This window comes from Camponotus vicinus, unplaced genomic scaffold, assembly GCF_025532165.1.
Source record: "Camponotus vicinus isolate PSW18456_S1 unplaced genomic scaffold, iyCamVici1.0 SCAF_9, whole genome shotgun sequence".
NCBI classification, from domain to species: Eukaryota; Metazoa; Arthropoda; class Insecta; order Hymenoptera; family Formicidae; genus Camponotus; species Camponotus vicinus.
The window spans coordinates 9334893-9355050 of record NW_028141981.1 but is presented as its reverse complement, the minus strand read 5'-3'; the positions used below and the strand labels follow the sequence as shown (position 1 = coordinate 9355050).

Below are 20158 nucleotides of genomic sequence, written 5' to 3'. Positions count from 1 at the left end.
GGAATCGTAAAATATTAAAGTTTCAGTTTATTCGTTTTATGAAATTATGCAATCAAAAATTCAAGCGGCACCAAAGATAAAATAAAGGTGTTTCTATAAAAATAGCAATTCTTCTGTACAATTCGTTAAAACAAAATTGATCACTGCGCGGATTCAATAACTCATCCTACCTCGATACAGGCTGAAGCGGTTTGATTCTGAATTATACTTTATTTAAAATTATCGATTTTCTATTCATGGCTAAACTTGTGTCGTCGAGAATCTACATTTTAATCTGCATATGCAGATTACTCATTATTTTATCGGATAAAGAATAATAAAAAAAATTCATCATAAAAAATATTTACATTCTTCAAGTCGTTAATACAACTTTGCATTAAGGATGCTGCGAACCTGTCAATCACATATTTCGCAAACCTGATGGTAAAAATTGACTTTTTACCCCCATTACACATATATATATACGTTATAAAGGATTCATTCGGCACTCTTGACACAAGCAATGCATGGAACAAAAATAGCACTTGACAATCGTGTTGATTCACGTTTCAATAATTTGCATTGTGACAAATATTAAATCCAATTTAGAGAGGAAAGCGCTTAAAAAGGAATTGGACCGATCAGCGTCAAAAATTAATAAATCTAATACATTTCGAGATTCATGAATTTAATATTACGCACAACACTTTTAGCCTTTTAAAATATAAAATTATTAATTAACTTGTAAGTTAAAGTAAAGATTCGTTCTGTAGAATTAAAATTTTTATTTTCATGAATTTTTGTATAGTCGTAAAACTTTTATGATACAGTCGCTGTAAAAGAAAGTTCGATATAAGAAAATATATATTTACGATTTTGAAATTAAATTATATTCTACAGAACAAATCTTTACTTCAATTCACAAATTACTTCAATTTACAAATTAATTATTAATTTTAATTTAATTTTAAATTATTAATTTTATATTCTAACATGCTACGACGTAATGTTAAATTCATGAATCTCGAAATGTATTAGGTTTATTAACTTTTAATGTATATACGTAGCTGATCCGTCCAGTTTCTTCTTAAATTATTGAATTATTGAATGTATAAATATGCGTATAAGTATTAAATCTCTTGAAAAAAATAGGTCAAGTCAATTCTGAATAATGGTGAATACCTTTTAGTAACTGTCAAATGATAGTTACAAAAGTTATAATTGTCACCCATTCAACCAAGTTCGATTTAGTAACTGTTAGAAACAGAGAGAGTGCAAATTGAAAATTTTCCTTCTCTTCTCTTTATTACTTTCTCTTTACTGATGATGTCTAATATCAATTCATACCAAGTGAAGCGGAAAATATGATTATGAAGTAAATTTGATGATGTACATCTATTGTTCGCATTCAAATTTTCTGAAAAGTGAATCAAGCGAGTTTCGTGCGATTATACATACATAATGTTACATATATATATATATGCACAATACTTATATGTATTTATTATATTTGCACATTGTTTGACGGATTCCATGTTGAAAAGATGCGGTCTACTAAATTCGCTTTGCAACAGGTATTGAAACCGGCGGATCTTGAATTTTTATATTCAAGAGAATATAGGAATTGTGATGATGATAAAATTTGTGGTCACACTAGATTTTTATTCCAAAACCAATTTATTTCCGACTTTATCATGTTCTACTATTCTCAAAAATTTATATTAATGTAAAAAAAAAAGAAAAAAATATTTTTTGCCACAATTTTTTAGACACAATTTTAATATTTATTCATAAGTTAGTCCAGAGAAAGATAGGGATGTATGTGGGAGGAGGTCGGACGTGTCTTTACGCCCATTTGATCAACGAGTGACAGAATCCATCCGTGGCAACGGCATTGACGCATATCCTTGTGGAGAGAGCATTCACACATTTTTCAGCCTAACGAATAATTGCTAGAAAACAATATTCGCAGACTAGAAAAATATGTGAGGCGCAAGTGGCTGGATCGGGAATCGAATCCGAATCTTTCGCTTTCCGGGCAACTGCTCTAGACCACTGAGCTATCCAGACCTCACACCTAATGCTGCTTTTTAACACAGTGATATGCGACTCCAGAGCGATGTTGGTATCTCACTCGATGGATGCAATGCCGATTGCTACGGAGAATCCCTGAAAGGTCGCTCGCTGACCAAATAAGCAGCATTTTTTAGACACAATTTTAATATTTATTCATAAGTTTTTAATATTTATTCATAAGTTTAATAAATTAGATAACATACGCAAGCATAAAAAGAGCAAAGAAATTCTTATATTGCATTAAAATAGATTATTATGAAAAACATAATTTTGTTTTTTTTTCTTTATTGCAAACGTAATAGAAACATTTAAAAAATAAAAAGATGTAAAAGAAATAGAAAGACAAAAAACTAATATATAACGAACAAACAAATGATTACATTAACTTTTAATAAATTTATTCACATTACAAAATGCGTATAATATTATTTAAAGATAATTATTATAATTATCTGTGAATAATATTACACAATTATAATATATATGATATAAATATAATTATTATTCATTAAATAGATTATGCTAACCGCGCAATTAGAGCTGGATAATTAATTATAATAATTACGACATAAATAATTAAATTACGGCTTACAACCATAGAAAATTCTCATTTATATATATATATCTTTATTCTCCATTGTTATAATCGTCATCATTCATCTACACTGACATTGAGTGGATCCCTAAATTCATCATTCACTCCTGTAAATTGCCCATCAATGCATTTACATCAATGTCACCCCTTGACCCAATAACGGATTGAAATCCTATCAACTTCTAACAAAGCATATATACATTAGTTTTAAGAAATATATTGAATAGAAAAAAAATATGTATATATATATATATATATATATATATATATATATATATATATCACATTTTGATATTTTTATCTTTCTAATTTGTTATTGTCTCTTATTCCTTGTATGATTCTCGTGATTGCCAAAATTAAATGGAAACTAATCCAAAAAATTTATTTCTCTTGCAAGTTTATGAAACGCAATTTCTGTTGGCCTCATGTATTCTTTTATTTTAAAAATTCTTCGATATATATGTATTTCTTATGAACAAAGTTTTTTTATCTCTTGTGTTTTACTCAAAGTAAAACTTATATATAATATATGTATGTTATATATATAAGAGGTTTAAAGATATCAATAAATACAGAACGTAGGATATGAACAAAATACACAACTTAAATAATAAATTTAATTTATAATAAACCATTGATTTTTAATTTTCAATTCAATTTATTCATATTCAATTTACATATATATGTAATTGCAATTTTTTTGTAAAATTAATCCTTTTACAAGAAAGTTTAGCTTTTTCAAGAGGCACTAAATTCTTAAAGGCCGGCTTTATATATATTATGAGCTCTTTGCAAATTCAAAAAGATTTTTTACAAAAATTTGAAGCTTTATAAAAGGGCTGAAAATTGTACAAAAAAGATTACGATATAAGCATCTAAATTAAATAAATTAAAAATTAAATCAATAATTTATTATAATAAATTGTATTTTCTACTCACATTTCACGTGCTCCATTTTCGAATGTCTCAAGCAATTGAGAATGCAGTAAAATTCAAGCATAAGAATAACGCTGTATCGCAATCGTTCTCTTAAGATACCAAATATAACTAAACTTCAGCTTTTCGAAAATGTTAAACAAGCGAAGGTAAGCGAATCGCTAGAGAGAATAATGTGTATAATCCATAATCGTGAATTTTCTCCTTCTCCCTTGATCGATCGAATGCGAATTTATAGTTTAACGGCGTACGCTCTACCTGTATATTTCATGCTGCTTCTTGGGAATCGCCCTGACACGAAAAAGCGGCGGGAGCGCCAATGCCACAGGGTGGTACTGGAGGTACAGGGACCTACGGTCAACCGCAGGTCGGTTCGTCGCCGAGCACCCCGAGCCCCGGTGGTGCTTCTACCGGTGGTGCTACAGGAAGCGGCGGCGGCGGCGGGGGTGGTGGCGGCGCTACCGGCTTCTCTACCGGCGCTGCCGGGGCTGCTTCTTTCGGTCTCGGTGTCACCGGTGGGTCTCTTGGTGGAACCTCAACCGGAGGTGGGGCCGGCGGTGGTGCCGCCGCGTCCGGAACCGGCTGGGCGTCCAAGGGGCCCGCTCGTCGGGGTCGTGGATGGAGCGATTGGCGTCGCGGCGATCCTACTCTCATCAAGGGCCTGTGGAAAGGGTCGAAGGGTCCTCTAGGTAAATGGACTTACGCTAATCTCGCTCGATGAGGTTGCTTGTGATTTGTGTTGTTTTAAATATTTGGGAATGGCTGTTGTTGTGATTTGTGTTGTTTTAAATATTTGGGAATGGCTGTTGTTTGACTTCAAGTATTCTAATTAATATATATGATAAATGTTATGTAATTGATGAGTAGGTTACTCTTTTTTTTATTCATTTATCTTATTTTTTTTATATTATTGCTAATAAAGATTCCTCGACAAATATAGACTTTACATTTTAGAACTACAGAAAGTTATCAATTATTTTTTCAATATATCTACAATATATCTTTCAATATTTCCATGCATCTTGTATGAGTTTTATTTTATTGTTGCATAAAAACGTTTGTTTTAAAATCGTCCTATTTTTGCTTGCTGTAATTAAAATTTTGCATGAATGTATCTTAAATCTGATAATTTAGACGATTTTGTGCTTTTTTAACTTCATATGTTTATCATTATTCAAAATTAGGTATTATACTTACAATTAGAGTAAATATATTGTATTTATAGGGATATCTAAGAAAGATTGATTTCGAATAATTTATGCTTGTTTTACGTGTATATATAAATCTCTCACGAAAGCTTACATCGTTAAAAATTGTATTCGCGTAAATGATGATGACATGATACGGATATAATTTATATTACATACTCGTTTTACCTCCGGCTTCATCGATTCGATGTTCGTAGCGGAAAAGTAATTTGTAAAACTTTTTTAGTTTTACTTTGACGTAACAGCATCTGTCACGAAATCTCATATCACGATAGTCGAACCATAAAGCACGTCTTGCAATTTTATGAAAGTTAGTTTGCTCGTTCGCGATTATGCGCTCGCTTGAATGGCAAAAAAAAAATCGGCAAACTTTTCCAGAGAATTTCCAGTTATATCGGCACGCTCTCTATTTTTTTTAAATAAGAGTAGAAATGAAGTACAGCTTTTTAAATTTTAATGCAGGAATAACATTCTGCATATTATCGGATCGACGTTTAATCATTCATATAATCGCCACGATTTCAATTAAGTTATCTCAGAGAACGCTCACGTAGAGAAAAGGAAAATAATCGGATTAGAATCTAGTTAATTTCCGATATTTGAATTTTTCTGAAGAACGTTTTATACCGTTTTACGGGCAAAACTCACGACGATTTTACATTTTGTTTCTGTTGCAGCCAGTAACAGTCATTCACCGGTATTGATATTAAAGTATCAGAGTAGGGATATAATGTGGCGATGGTGAAAAATTCATGAAACGAACAAACAAAATGGCGTTTTTTTGCTCGCGTTCTCCGTCAGCTCGAGTCTCTGTTTTAACTTTCAAATACGGTTCTGGCCGTAAAGAGTCTCCTTCGTTTTGAAAATTTCGGATTATCATCACAGATTAGGGTTGTACTCAGCCATAAAGATTTAAAGTTGCCTGATTTTCGAAAAAAAGCAACATATAAAAACACAATATAATGCTAATTCTTCATCAAAATTAATTTTTATGTCAGATTTTAAAATTGCATGCATTTGTATCTATTTTTAATAGGAGTTTCAAGTTAATTTACTGTTATATGTAATGCTTGTCCAAAAAATCGTAATACATATATTATAAAATATCAATACTTTAAAAAATATGATGTTCTATTGAATATTTTCCTTTTCATATTATAAGATTATTGAAAATATTCAGTAACATTTTTTATATAAATTATATATACAAATTGAGATTTTACACTCCCATCGAGTAATCGAGTGAACTTGCAATCTACCAGTCAAACATTGATTAATCAAATTCTCGGTTAACTGAAACTGAAACTTCGAAATATTGCTGATCGATTTACTACTGTCACAGTTTGCTGAAATTACTAGCTATAAACTAACTTGCTGTTTATTATCTTTGGGGATGGAAAATATTTCAAAAATCGATTCGAGCTAAATCGATTCTATCTTTATGTTCACAATAATTTTTTTCTCCAAAATTACTCAGTTTAGATTACCGTACATTGCTTTCGTACATTTTAGCTTTGATTCGTCTTGCATTTCCCCAAGCGATGTACAGATCTGAGGCAATTAATTCAATTGTGTACCGTGCGCCTGCATCGGGATAACAAATTATACCTGAAGGGGTTGAAGCAACAAGCATGCATTAACACTTAAGCACTCTGCGCACATCGGTGATCTTCCCACGATGCATGTTACCCAACTGTTTACCTACTTATCCTGCAACTGTGCGAGGACATTAATTAGTTTCTTGACCACGTGTTTCACGTGACAAGCGCGTTACACGAGCACGTCGTGTGTCTTGTGTGTAAACAGATTCGCTAGGACAAGCGGAGATCTACATCGTCGTGGCTCTTCTGATCGGCTTTATCACCGTGGTGGTCGGATGCTGGCTGTCCGACAACTGCTGGTCGCCGGAACCGGAAGGGGTGGTAACCCTCGCATAGCCTAGTGCCGACTTCCGTTCCTCCAGGCGATAACAACCACCACGACGCCCCTCCTACAGGATTCTTCAGGACCTCGGCCGCTATCCGGATCATCAACGCGGTAACGCACCCGGCAATCATCGGCCGTTGCTCGACATCAATGACAATGACACGCTGTTGCGCGTATGAACGTCACGTACTAGGGAGAGCTTCCTTGACGAGGAAGCATCGATCGATGTTTCCTCGCAAATTTCTACTTGCGAAGGGCGGGCTTTCGAGCAGGGTTCTTGAATGCAAAGAAAAGAAAATTAAAGCGAAAACAAGATTAAAAGGAAGAGATTCTTTTTTGCTGTACAGTATAATTAATTTTTAAAATTCACATAAAACTCATGCTTGACACACGTCGTTTCTAAACGATAATCGAAAATTGGCGCATATTAAATTAATATGAAAAGTTATGCCGCAATATTTTATACATAACGAATACAATTTGTTATATCATAAAAATGATATCATCCCTAAAAAATTGACTCTCTGCAATTGTAAGTCAGCTCTCCTTTCGCGTCGTTATAGCCAAGGGAAGAGATTTTCTCAAACGTGATTAACATAATTAGATATATGCTCTGAAGCGTGTCTGGATTCGAACGCGGACGGTTCCATTAAGGATATTGAGTGTTCCATGTCATCCATTTAACCGTTAATTTAATTGATGCCTAATTATAAGCAGGCATTGATAGAGCGTCCAGCGTATTGTTACGCTGTACTTGTGCGAAGTACTTGTGATGGATATCAATATTATTATCCCACTTATTACGCAATTAAATGTCAGAATCTAAGACTTCGGGGATAATTGATCTTCCGTAAAGCGCAAATTACGATATGCAAAATTAAGACAGATCTATATCCAGATTGGAGTACGATAAACACCGAAGGAGAGATCTTAAAATAAAGTATCTTGAATATATATGCGTTATCAATATCACAAGTGTCATTTGATAATAATACGATCATCGATTAAAACCAACGCGCGCTCTCACACACACCGTCAATCAGTCTATATACTTTTTTACGATTAGATAATCTCAGATCGGCTACTTAAGCTTCCAAATGACTCCTGAAGACTTCGTCTTCAGTTTTTCCAAGTGCTCGTGACTTCCATCGTTCTCGGCAAAGTCGAATTGACTTTTTTTTATGACCGGGGCAGAGAATTGCGCTTTCCAATTTTAAAGTGAGTTTGAAGGATTCCCATCCACAAAAAGAGTTTGCGTCGACACTCGGACGTACGTCCGTCTGAACGTGAAATCCGATCGGATTTAACGGGTTTGTATGCGCGAACGGACGGATTACGGGTCCAGCGAAGTTCTTATATTGCGGTAATACTGTGCGAAGTTACTGCATCAGACCCGTCGGTGGTCGCAATGAAGTTGTAGCCGCTCGCAAAGCTCGAAATGGGTCAACAGCCGCGGTGGCTCTCTTCCTCGCTCGCCTCACTCGTGGATGGCTCGTAACGTCATTAAAGTGTATCGCATCGAGAGACGAGCGGAGAGGCATCATTCGCACCCGTCGATTCTCCACAAGCCGCGGTACAGATAATGACTTCTCCCACATGTCTTAATCATCGCATTCCGCATATACAAACTCGATTATGAACTACTATGTTGGCTATGAACCCTTCGGGACCGGCTCCAATCCGAGTTAATTCACGATGAACTCTCGTAGTATCCCCTCGAATTTCGTCACTCTGTGTTACTTCATTATCGATTTCTCATCAATGATTATTAATTTCCATTGGTTCACGGACTTTGTCACTTATTAACATACCGTTGCAAGATTGATTTTCTCCTCTTGTATTGTCATTAGTGAAATCCGATAAGTTCTTATACAATACACGTAGAGTTCTTTCGAGTTTTATTGCTCTTAATTGGATAGACGGCTGATATAATTGATCGCATCTCAAGAGTCATTGACACATTTTCTAGTGCTAATCTGATAACTTGAACGTTTCGATGTTAATCGTTAAAAATGTGACTTTTTCCAGATAAACGAATTATTTTTTAATTGCGTTGTTCGGCTCTTCTTCGTACAATATCAAGAATCGAGTCCAATTAATCCCTTTTACGTAATTATTTATATATTACGTGGAATTTTTTTTATATATCATGTATCAATTATTTTATTTAACAAGCGATTAACATATCTCAGGCATGTGTGTGTGGGGATACCTATCAAACTATAGAACAGTTAATTACTGCACAAGAGTCGCGTAGAATCGATGTATTGACTTAACGGCGTCGGAATGGCTCGATACGATTAACTGAGAATGTCGGGTCCGTATCGGCTTTACTTTTTAGAACGTTCCGTGGATGGCAAACACAGTAGAATCGTTTGCACGATCTATGCGGAATTAATGAAATTCAATAGACAAGATGTGATTGACATGCTGCTCGCGCACGTTTCTATTTAATCCATATAATATTAAGCACAATTTGCGTCTTGCGCGTTTTGCTTTGTGTTCTGAAACTCAATATATGTTTAATAATAAGTTCCATTGTCTGTTTATTTTACTCGACTTTCTAATTTAACTTTTAATGCAATTTTACCGTAAAACATTCCATTGCGCAGATTGATAATTTCTTTTATCCACATACATTTTAACTAGTTTTTAACAAGATTTTAATTTACTGAATAATTTTCTGAAATTTCATTATTATTACTGTTGAAGAAATTCGTTATAATAGCTTTAATAAAAAAATTAATAACGCATCTAATGAATATAGACAAGCTATATAATATTTTATTGGCTCTCTTACATGGAATTATTGCAACGATTGCACTGTAATGAATGAACGAATGTACAAAAAGAAGTTGCATTCGTACAAAAAAGCATGAATCTTGTTTGCAAGTTGAATCGTACGATCATAGTTTTGTACATGATTTTATTGTAGGTAAATATGTCGATGAGATCTGGTTAGAAAAAAAGGTTAAAACCCATGAGCATGTTTTTATAGATACGAGTCACTTAAATAAAGAATCCAAAGTCTTATGATATAAATGTCTAATTACTATAGGAAAGGACATACACGATTAGAACATTACATGTGTATAATTAAGGAAGAAAACACAATACGTAAGTTTCTTATTTTAAGATACGTTTCTAATCGCTGCAATATTTCTGCAATATAAAATAATTCCATCTTTTACATTAATTATATACGTAAATTAATTATATACGTAAATTTTTTATTCAATCCCTTTTTTATAAGTATTAAACTATTAAGAAGTAGTTATTAAAATCTTCTACAAATCTATTATATTTATAATAAACGTTACAAGTGTATTTGAGATGTCTTAAAACTTGTAGATTTTTTTAAACAAAGACAATAATATTCCAAATTGATAAAAATTTGTACGCGAATCTGTTAAATCATTGGGTCGAAAATGACGTGCTGAATTAACACGAGAACTTTGTATGCCTGGCACCAGTAAGTGATTAAATTCGCGAAGCCTAGGAAAGAAAAACCGAGGCAAATCGCAATATGCTAATATCGCGCTTTCGGTTCTAGCTGGAAAATTGAAAAATTCCATTGTGGGATGGTGCTTCGAATAGATTCGATGCCCTCGGGCACCCGCCAACTGCATGCTCGTGACGTATGCAAAAATAACAAACAAGACGCAGATTTTACATGTGCACGATGGTGGTAGCACGATATATCGTTGTCCAAAATGGGCGCGATTGCTGTCGAATCAACGGTCTTGCTTTTTTTGCTCGTTTTCCTCCCCCCTCCCCCCTCACTCTCTCTTTCTCTCTTCTTTTTCTCGCATTTTACACCCGCGTATGGAACGAGCGGACCGCATTGACAGACTAATTAACCCGGAAGCACTCCACAGGCTCTGGCGCATCGCGTTTATTTTATCTGTCGTGCGAAATCCCCGGACGCATATACATACCCGGTTGATCGATTAATTGAATTTTGATGAACTTTGACAGGCGCTTGATGATCAAAGGGCAAAAAATTACGAGCAGATATTTTATTATAATTTACGGCGACAGCTTTTTCAAGATAGATCTCTGAAATGAGATTTGCAAGATGTAGATTTTCTTGATATCAAGATAATGTTATAAGCAAATGTATCGTGAGAGAGAAAATGTAAAATAATAATTTTTAAATCTCTCTAATGTTTTTAGGGAAAAAATATCATTTACATATATTATTTGTTGACCTTCAGATTTCACCCAAAATTCTTCTCTGTGTCATTTAAGCATCAACGCAATAATTTCATATTCTTGCAATCGAATTTACAATCGCGAGTTAATAATTTACACTGTCCGAGTTGACCTCGAGCTTTTTACTCAAGAAACATTATTTTTATCCAAGAAATCTCTACTTCTTTTAAATCTCTATACACATTATATGGCATATATACTACGATCTTTTATTAAATCATACATATATGCCAAATATATTTTTTATTCGAATAACACTTTCTAGTCGCGTTCGGTAAATTTTCGAGCGTGTAACGTGAAATATCACCGAAAAGAGTTAACTGAAATCCGTCACTGCGACTACATATTTCGCTGATGAAGATTCTAACGGCCCTACCAGCAGACGATGTGAATTATAGCGGACGATGCGAACCGGACATCCTCGGGTGCGCGATCGTTGTATCCGCGCCGGGGGCGAGAACGTAACAGGGGCTGCTGGCGCAAGTTCGCGAGCTTCGTAAATCACGTCTGACAGTAGCGTCGGCGTCGCGTCCCCAGTGTACTCGCGTGTACGCTCCCTGAATACGCTCGGACAATTCGCACACATTCCGTACCGATCGCATGGTCTCCGATGTTCTTCGACCTCGAGAATCTTTCCCCAGAATCGAGCCGCGTCTACCCGAACGTGATGGGCGATCGCTCATTCCATCTGACATTCGTAACCGACCGTTTGAAAGGCAACCCATTAGTTCCCATTAGGGAATAAACACATTCCCCCGTACCTCTTGGAAAGCGCAGATTCTGAATAGCGACTTGCTGAGCATTTTTTGATACGTTAAAATCAAGTACAGCTTCGTAAAACGCGATATATTTGTATATATAAGTGAATTAGTGCGCCGCAATCGCAAGTGTAATTTACGAGTCAAAAATATTGAACGCAAATTTAGTTTTAAATTTATATTTTGAAGAAGAGAGAGAAAGAGATGTATTCAATATATTAAATTTTTTTAAATTCAAATGAAACAAAGCTTATTGGAAATAAATTAAATAAGAAATTTATTTGAGATAAAATTAAATAAGAAATATTCTCTGTGCACTTTTAAAGCTTAATTTATCGATAATGTTATATACATTAAAATCTGAAACAATCATAAATTTCACACTTGCGAATTTTAGCTTGCGCTATTTCAGTTATATATTACAAAGATGATTATGAAATAGAATGCGCTATTTGCTTACAAGATAGAAAACACTCTTTGAAATACATTTCTGAAATTAATATCGAAAATTGCTAGGGTCGGCACTTTGTATTATAGAAACTAAGGTGTTCAAGATACAATTTGAAAAAAAATAATGATAAATTAATGAAATAAAATTTTGGTAAAAAAATTTGCGATTTGAGTCGAGCAATCGAGCGATCTTAAAATGTACAATAGCAGGGTCTTGTATATAATATAAATGTATCAAATATGTTCATATCGGATATAGATATATCTTTGTTAAATCATCTCATGGCTCACGTTGTGAATTTCAAGCTTCAAAGGCTTTCGAGATGTGCGATGGAGTGTATAAGCACAAGATACGATGAATTGGGAATACAAATTGCTTAGCTCGATCTACATATCTTGGGTTGATTTATCGACAAGGAAGCAATATTCATGTTGATTTTAATTTGCAAGAAATTATTATATATCAGTTTATGTTAAATGCACAAATTCAAATATGGCGGACTAGTAAAAGTCAGACGCGGATGGTCATGCGTCAATTTTGCAGGATATTAATTTTACTATAAAACTGATTAGTGCACAGAGCGCGATTTTTTTTTATTTTATACTAAATAAATGTATAAATCTCAATCCTTTTAATTTTAATATCACTCTTATCTTCTTGAAGAAGCATAGGAAGAAAATATCGGGGCGATATCACTGAATCGAAAATCTTTAGCAAGGCATATTAAAATTAAAAATCTCGAATTGAGATTTATACATTTACTTGATACAAATTTTAAACAAAAGACTCGTACTTGTGCACACTAATCAGTTTCATAGTAATATTAATTTTTTGTGAAACTTACGTACAATCATCTGCGTCTGAGTCTCTTATTAATGATATTTGAATTTATATATTTCATATTAAGAATATTTTATTAATCTCTTCTTAATTTGTAAATTTTTGTTGCGTTTAGCTTGAATTTAGTTTTTCTTTTATTTCCCGTAAATATTTAACGCGGGAAGAGAAGCGAGAGAAACAAAATTTAATAAGTAAAATGAAATTGCTAGAGATACTGGTCGCTTCTCTCGGTTCGCGATTGAGATCTTTCGATTTGTCGAGCAATAGTAGCGAACGACTGTCTGCGACGCACGCTTGTACAGTTGCGATGCTTTCAAATCCCTCGCACAAAAGGAAATAAAAGCCATTCGAAGACTGACAACCGCAGAAATGCTGCGATTCGAATCGCAGTTTGATTAAATGAGCAATGTCGAGAGAAAACTTTGTAATATTATCAATTATAGCAAGATGCGATCAAATTTTGTGCAATCCGATTACACGCGCGTTTTTTGACATGTTCTTTACAAATGTGTAAGAAAATCTTTGCAATATCTTACAAATAAAAGAAATATAAATAAATTTTTTTATCTCAACATCCACACATCGGAAACTTATTGCTTATTGATCATTTCTTTAAACCATAGGAGCTTCAAATAGGAATTTGATGTAAAGTTATTCTTGTTACAAAAACGAATTGCCAGTAGTTAAATTGCGACGAGTTTTCATAAGACAAATACTACAAATACAGGGAGAAATGCACTTTTAAATTACGGCAATGACAAACAGAAACGATCTCCTTGGCGAAAATAAATACGAGTCGGATAAGAATAATGAAAGCAGAAGAGAATTCGAGATGTCGGCCGCGAATTTCCCGATTAAGTCGAGCAACGGCAAATAAACGAGCGATGAGCCATCGTTACGTTAGTAATTGCGACAAAAAACCTTGTCTCGAGAGAAATTGAACATGCTTGGTGGCGGGGTCCTTGAGAGGGATAGAAAGGAAATTCCTCGTCCGGAGGGGGCTTGTCGTTGTTAGCTACCTGGTCCGGAAGTTTTTCTCGCGTTCTCAATGAACGTATCTTTTTCGCAAGTCTCGCTCCTGATTTCGCGATCATCGGGTCGGAAACACCGACGGATTTCGTCGGCAAGTGGGTCAGCCAGCGGTTAAATCGCAGTGAGACTGATCCGCGAAGTGTGCTCGCGAAATCAACAATACACTTTTGAATCTTGTATCCGATCGGAGGATCGGAATAAATTCGCTCGCTGTCGGTTTCGCCGCGTGCGAAACACGCGCGTATTCGCGTAAATTTCGCAGATAAAACTCTGTTTGCACGGTTAAAGATTCTCTCCTGGCGAAGTACTAATATGAACATTATGTATAAGCCGCTTACATATCCGGAGAGCAGTCCACTTTTCAAACATTTCCATCGGGTGTCAAGCGAAAAGATTTTTCACTTAATTTTCGTTTTAAAAAATTGAATTCGTAAATTGCATCTCCGAATATAAACGTAAGTTAAATTCTTGTTGAACGAAAAGTACGAAAAAAATTCTAAAATATGTAAAATATGCGTAAAAAAAATTGGAAATGAAATGCAAAAAATGCAAATGATACAATCCACATTTAATATAACTTGCTTACAGTGAACACTTATATTATTATAGTGTTTCATGTAGACTAAAGCAGTTCATGTGCGCAGATTTGATTTATATCTGTTGGGATTTACATAACTGTTCTCGCACCAGAGCGTGCAGCCGTGCAAATTGAGATTTGTCTACGTGTTCTTTAACTGCTTTGCATAGGTTTATCTAAGAGAGGGCAGATTAAAAGAAAAAAAATAATAATTAATACTCCGCGACTTTTATAGAGCGGCACACGCTAGAATTTTTCACGTATAAAAGGTATCGCTCGAGAGAGAGAAGCAAATTTCCGCATATTTATAAATTTTACAATCAATTGCACGCAATTACTATGCGAACTTAACCCTTTACTGCTGCTATTTTATCGTATGAGGATTTTACATCTTATCTTATATGAATGCTTTTGTGACATACAGTATCGTAATAAACTTCGCAACGATTTACGATGTGTGGAAACAGATTAGATTAGAACGCAATATTTCTTGGATAGCCAGCTCAAATGGCTCCATAGATAGCTTACGATTCATATTGACTATGAGATACAACAGATTGGTGTAATAAATTCTGTATTTGTTATTTGCTCTTTAAAGAACGTTTTTAATCTCTCCAACAATCTTTGAAATATACGTTAAAATAATTTAAATAATAAACATAATTTTTCGTCGATTCATTACTTCGTTTTAAATAGAAAGAAATTAAATATATATAATATATATAATTATAATTTTCTTTAATTTTCCAAAAAGATACATTCGTGACTGCTCGAATTAATAATAAATTGATACTTGGAGGTGAGGCAGACCTTTTGCATCGAGATGAAAGAGGTACGCAGTAAAGGGTTAAATGCCACTACAGAGTGCAATCTAGACATGCGTGCACTGTTCATACATACATGCAGAGAGGCGGTTCTCGTACTTTGGACGAAGAATCAGTCTATGCTTTTGCTGTACAAGCCCACTCGTAGCAAGTTCAGTAAATACTGGACCACATTTAGAAACGTCAGACTATCGCGAGGGAAGGTAAATCCAGGTGAGAGGCTCTGGAATACCGAGCACGTCAGACAGTGAGGGATAGTAGCAAACTTCTCGCTCCTTTGGGAGTGCCAAAAGCTGCGTTCTCGATCGCATCTTATGATATCGCGCGGTAAGCCACGACCTCCCTCTTTCTCTCTCTCTCCCTTTATCTCCAAACAAAGTTAGATTTAAGAAGGTTGCGCATCCTCGAAGAAAATGGAAAGGGATAACATCTTGCTTTGCATGTATCGTACAACGTTAAGGCGACTATACGTTCTGCTTTTATTTTTATAAATATTATTATCGTTTCTTTCTTCTCTCTTTCGATATATTCAATTTCCTATGTGTATATTTAATTTTGCTATAAGCTTGACAATATTAAATATCATTGTGTATTTTGATAAATTTTATTGCCATTTTAATTATTTATACACAATCAGTGTTTATGCACATCAGTGTGTTTATTATCTCATCATTTTAATAAATGATATTGGGATTTTAATTTCCACAATTGCTGCTAATCAATCTCTCTGGCATGGATTTTAACAATAACACATAGCATGTGTAACTTTAATTTGTAGTGTATTTTTCATTTTGATAGAACAAGATTTTCTTTAGATTTAATATAAGATTTCTTATCATTCTTATAGTTCTGTTTAAGATTTCTTATTGAAATTTAGAATTTGACAAGGCAATTAAACTTTTTTAAAATGATATTAATGCAGAATAAGTCATTTTTAAATGCGTATGTAGCTTGCCTTTATAAAAATTAAAATTAAATTAAAAATTGTAATATCATCTTTCATAATTTATTTATCTTTTAGTTTCTGCGATGAAGATTTTATTGAATATTTTTGAATCTGCGTGAAATTATTGCGTAAAGATTGCGTTTTCATTTTTCACTTGCTAATCATGATTCGTTATATTCGTATGAGCGACAAATTGATGCAACGCACGCAAAACGGTAAAAAATCAATTAATATTTGCGACGTATTTGCACTTTGGCAACGAGATTCGCATTCGCGTGGCGCGGGTCACATTTGTGCTCGACGCCGCGTCATTATTTCTCGGAAAGTAATTGCTGTTCGTTAATGACGTCCTGTGCAACGTTCCGGCACAAAAGCGTCGCTTGGACGGCTAAGATCCGGCGACGTAAGAAGGATGATGTCGACCGGTTATATACCGTAGGATCTTCTCCTCGAGATCGGCGTAATTAACGAACTTCCGACATTTCTGGCATGAGTTAAGAAGCGATGAATTCATTTCAAGCGGGAACAATGAACGCTATCGACAGCGATACTCGCTGAGAAATACGACTCGCGTTACGGTATCATCCATCAATGGGAATCGAAAATCGGTGCCTCTCGGTCTGTGATTGATTAGCGATTTAAAAAATTTTATTTATCTATATTTAAATTAATTAACAATTAACAAAAGTTATTCGTATAAGTCGAGCATATGGGGAGGGGGTGTTTAATAAAATATGCTTTGTGATCTTGATTTATTTATTTTAATGTTAGGGTAACATGAATTGTACTCCAATGATTGTATCCATGATTTTTTCATTAATGATAAATCTTGTGCAATTCTCAAATAATTAAATATGTGTGTAATGTATCAAAATCAAATAAATAATTTCAAATATATACGCATGCACGCGGATGTTTGTGATCTATTAGCAACGAGAGTATATTCGTTATTAAACAATGCCCTCACTTGAATCGAGAAATATCTGCGCTTAATGCGATTAATATATCGGATTATTAATATCGTGTGTTTTATGCGGATTTTATGTGTTATTGATATGATTAAAAGTTTTACGATTCAGCTATGAAAGGATTATACACTGCCGTCTGGAATTAATTGATTTCCGATTCCCAGCTATCATCCCATTTTTGCGATCGCGGCGAGAGATCGATGTTACTCTAAACTTCAGTCCGCTCGTGTGCGTCCGCATCATAAATTAATAAAAAGTGATAATAAACGTACTAAACTAAGTGGACCAACGTCTCAAAGCCACATATGGAAATTCTAAAAAGGGGTCGTAGCATAGGGAAGACCCGCTTGAAAGTGTTACAAGTACATCGCGTTGACCAATCGGCCGACCGATCGTTTTCCTAGTTGTTCCCTTTCGCGTAAGGCCATTTCCACGATTGAAGCGTCGAACTTGTGGAAAAGTGGCAGTTATCGAAGTGAAAAATTCGCTTCGACGTGTACGTAGCGCTGGCCGACGTATTACATCGGGTACATTTGCGAAAATTGACGAGATATTCGAAAAATAAAATGGAAGTGTACATATACATATATGTGGCAAGAATACAATGTTCTAAATATATATATGATATCTAAGAAATGTTATTAAAATTTATCGAAATTAGTTAATTAGATATACATAAGAAAAAAATTAAGAGTTATTAATTATAAAAAATTTTAACGCTAATTTGAAAAATGTTATATCTTTAAGAGAATCCAAAATTTCGAATAATTTGGAGAAATTAGATATGAATCATATATTCTAAATTTGCAAAATAAAGATTATTACAAATAATCGTTAAAAATAAAAATTTTATAAAAATTGAATATTTCTTTTAAGTGAGATTATACATCCTGTTACTTTATTTTAATATTAATATAGAAATATAACTCAGCACTATATCATTTGAAATTTAATGTATTATATAGATTTGAATATATATTCTCTATATTATACTATGTTATTGTATATATAAAGTTCTATATACAACATATATTATCGATTAATATATATAAAAAAATATATATATATAATATATATATTATTCGATTATACTCGTTTAAGATGTGGCCGTCTTTCGCTTCAATCGGAGAAATGTATCGCTATTACTGCATGCAGGTTATAAGTGTCATGACTTGCAAATCTTCTTTGCGATAACAAAGATTAATGCATTCGTTTAAATGGGATATTTATTGCGGACAGGCCGATCGGTTAATCGCTAATAGGCAAATAGATAGGGAAATATTGATATCAGCTTGAACTATATATAACACGTACCACTGTCTAAAAAATTTATCGTACGAAATATTTCCATAAATCATATACATATACATATATATATATATATATACACATGTACATATATGCACATATATGCGTATTTATATATACACGAGGCACTGCAACTTCCTTTTCTAGTACATTTTAAACTAACATTTTTATTCTCTCTCACATACACACATACACACTCACACATAAGATGCTACCTTTTTTATATTTTTACTAAAGGACGAACGATGCGTGTGTATACACAGTGGCATAATCGCATCGCGTAGACATTTCGACTTACAATTAGACGAAATCCAGAATACTAGATAGACTAAGTGCGCTATTAAAAGATAGCTAGCTATATTCTGGTATTGAATTTTATTTTTTCGAATTTTTCCTCTAATGCCGAGATAGAAGATGCACATCGTGCGGTCATTTATACACTTGCTGCTCTTTACATAAATAGTAATCTGCTGGTTAAGTCATAATTATCTCTAAACCATATTCTTTAAAAATTTAGTTTTATGAAAATATGTAAAACAAAATATTATTATTGTTGATATATATACTATAATATGTAAATTAAGCAGTTTATAGTTTAAGGACAAAAATATATTTTCAATAATATAAAATTATTTTAAATAATATTTTCGATGTGAGAATGTAATAATTACATCAGAAATTGCATACGAGGCAATTCGAATAACGATATTCCGTAGACAACTGTGTATTCGCAGTGATCTATTGAAACAAAATATTGGAAAAAAATAAAATTTACATTCTCCAATCAACAATATTTATTTCATTTCATTTTTCTGCCGCGGGAACAAAGCGAGATATTAAAGTTTTTAGATCAACATTCAGCGACCAGTGTGATAAATGGTTTCCCGATGGAAAAAAAAAAGATAATTAAATGTAAGAATTGTATTTTCGTATCCTTTCGAAATGACTTATCCATCTCCATAAAAAATGTTCCATTAATCTGGTCGTAATAATTAATCTTTTGAGCGCATGAAGGTGCCTTTAAGTTCCGCGTTTTACATGTTGGCTTGGTTCACTTTTGTCTCCGCCACTTAGAATATTAATGGTTCTTTCCGGAGACTCACGATGGGACGCAGTAGGAAAACGATACGACGAACTTTTAAAGCGATTAATATTCTATAATTCTTAAATAAGTAATGTGTTCTTATGTACGTCTACATTCTTGCTCTTGATTATACATATATTTCTGTTAAAATTGTCACTGAATGCAAGTTAAAGATATATGACGTAGCGATTCGTACTCTGCATCTCCGAAAACTACGTGAAATAATTCGCAAACTACGTGAAATAATTATGACGAATAATTTTTTATAGCGCGTTATATTCGAAGCCAGAGAATAATTTCTCGAAAAATGTTAATATTATACTAATCATTAATTTCGTGTCATTGTATTGCGTCTAGAACAAGAATAACATTTCTCCCCACTTTTACTTCCTAACTCCAAGTCGAAATATTGTCATATTTGTGTAAGTCGTGATA

General features: G+C 33.8%; 1 protein-coding gene across 2 annotated transcripts in view; it reads left to right on the top strand.

The window, feature by feature from the left end:
* The window catches only part of LOC145977565 (uncharacterized), a 59964-nt gene extending 43738 nt beyond the window's left edge, over positions 1-16226 (top strand). The window contains exons 4-6 of one of the 2 annotated variants that reach the window (XM_083109672.1): positions 382-423; positions 3892-4275; positions 6601-16226. In XM_083109672.1, coding sequence (XP_082965798.1) covers positions 382-423; positions 3892-4275; positions 6601-6731 — 557 coding nt within the window. In that variant the 3' untranslated portion in view covers positions 6732-16226. The remainder of the gene's footprint in view (positions 1-381; positions 424-3891; positions 4276-6600) is intronic. The other variant, XM_083109673.1, reaches the window with a different exon arrangement.
* The last annotated feature ends 3932 nt before the right edge of the window (positions 16227-20158 follow it).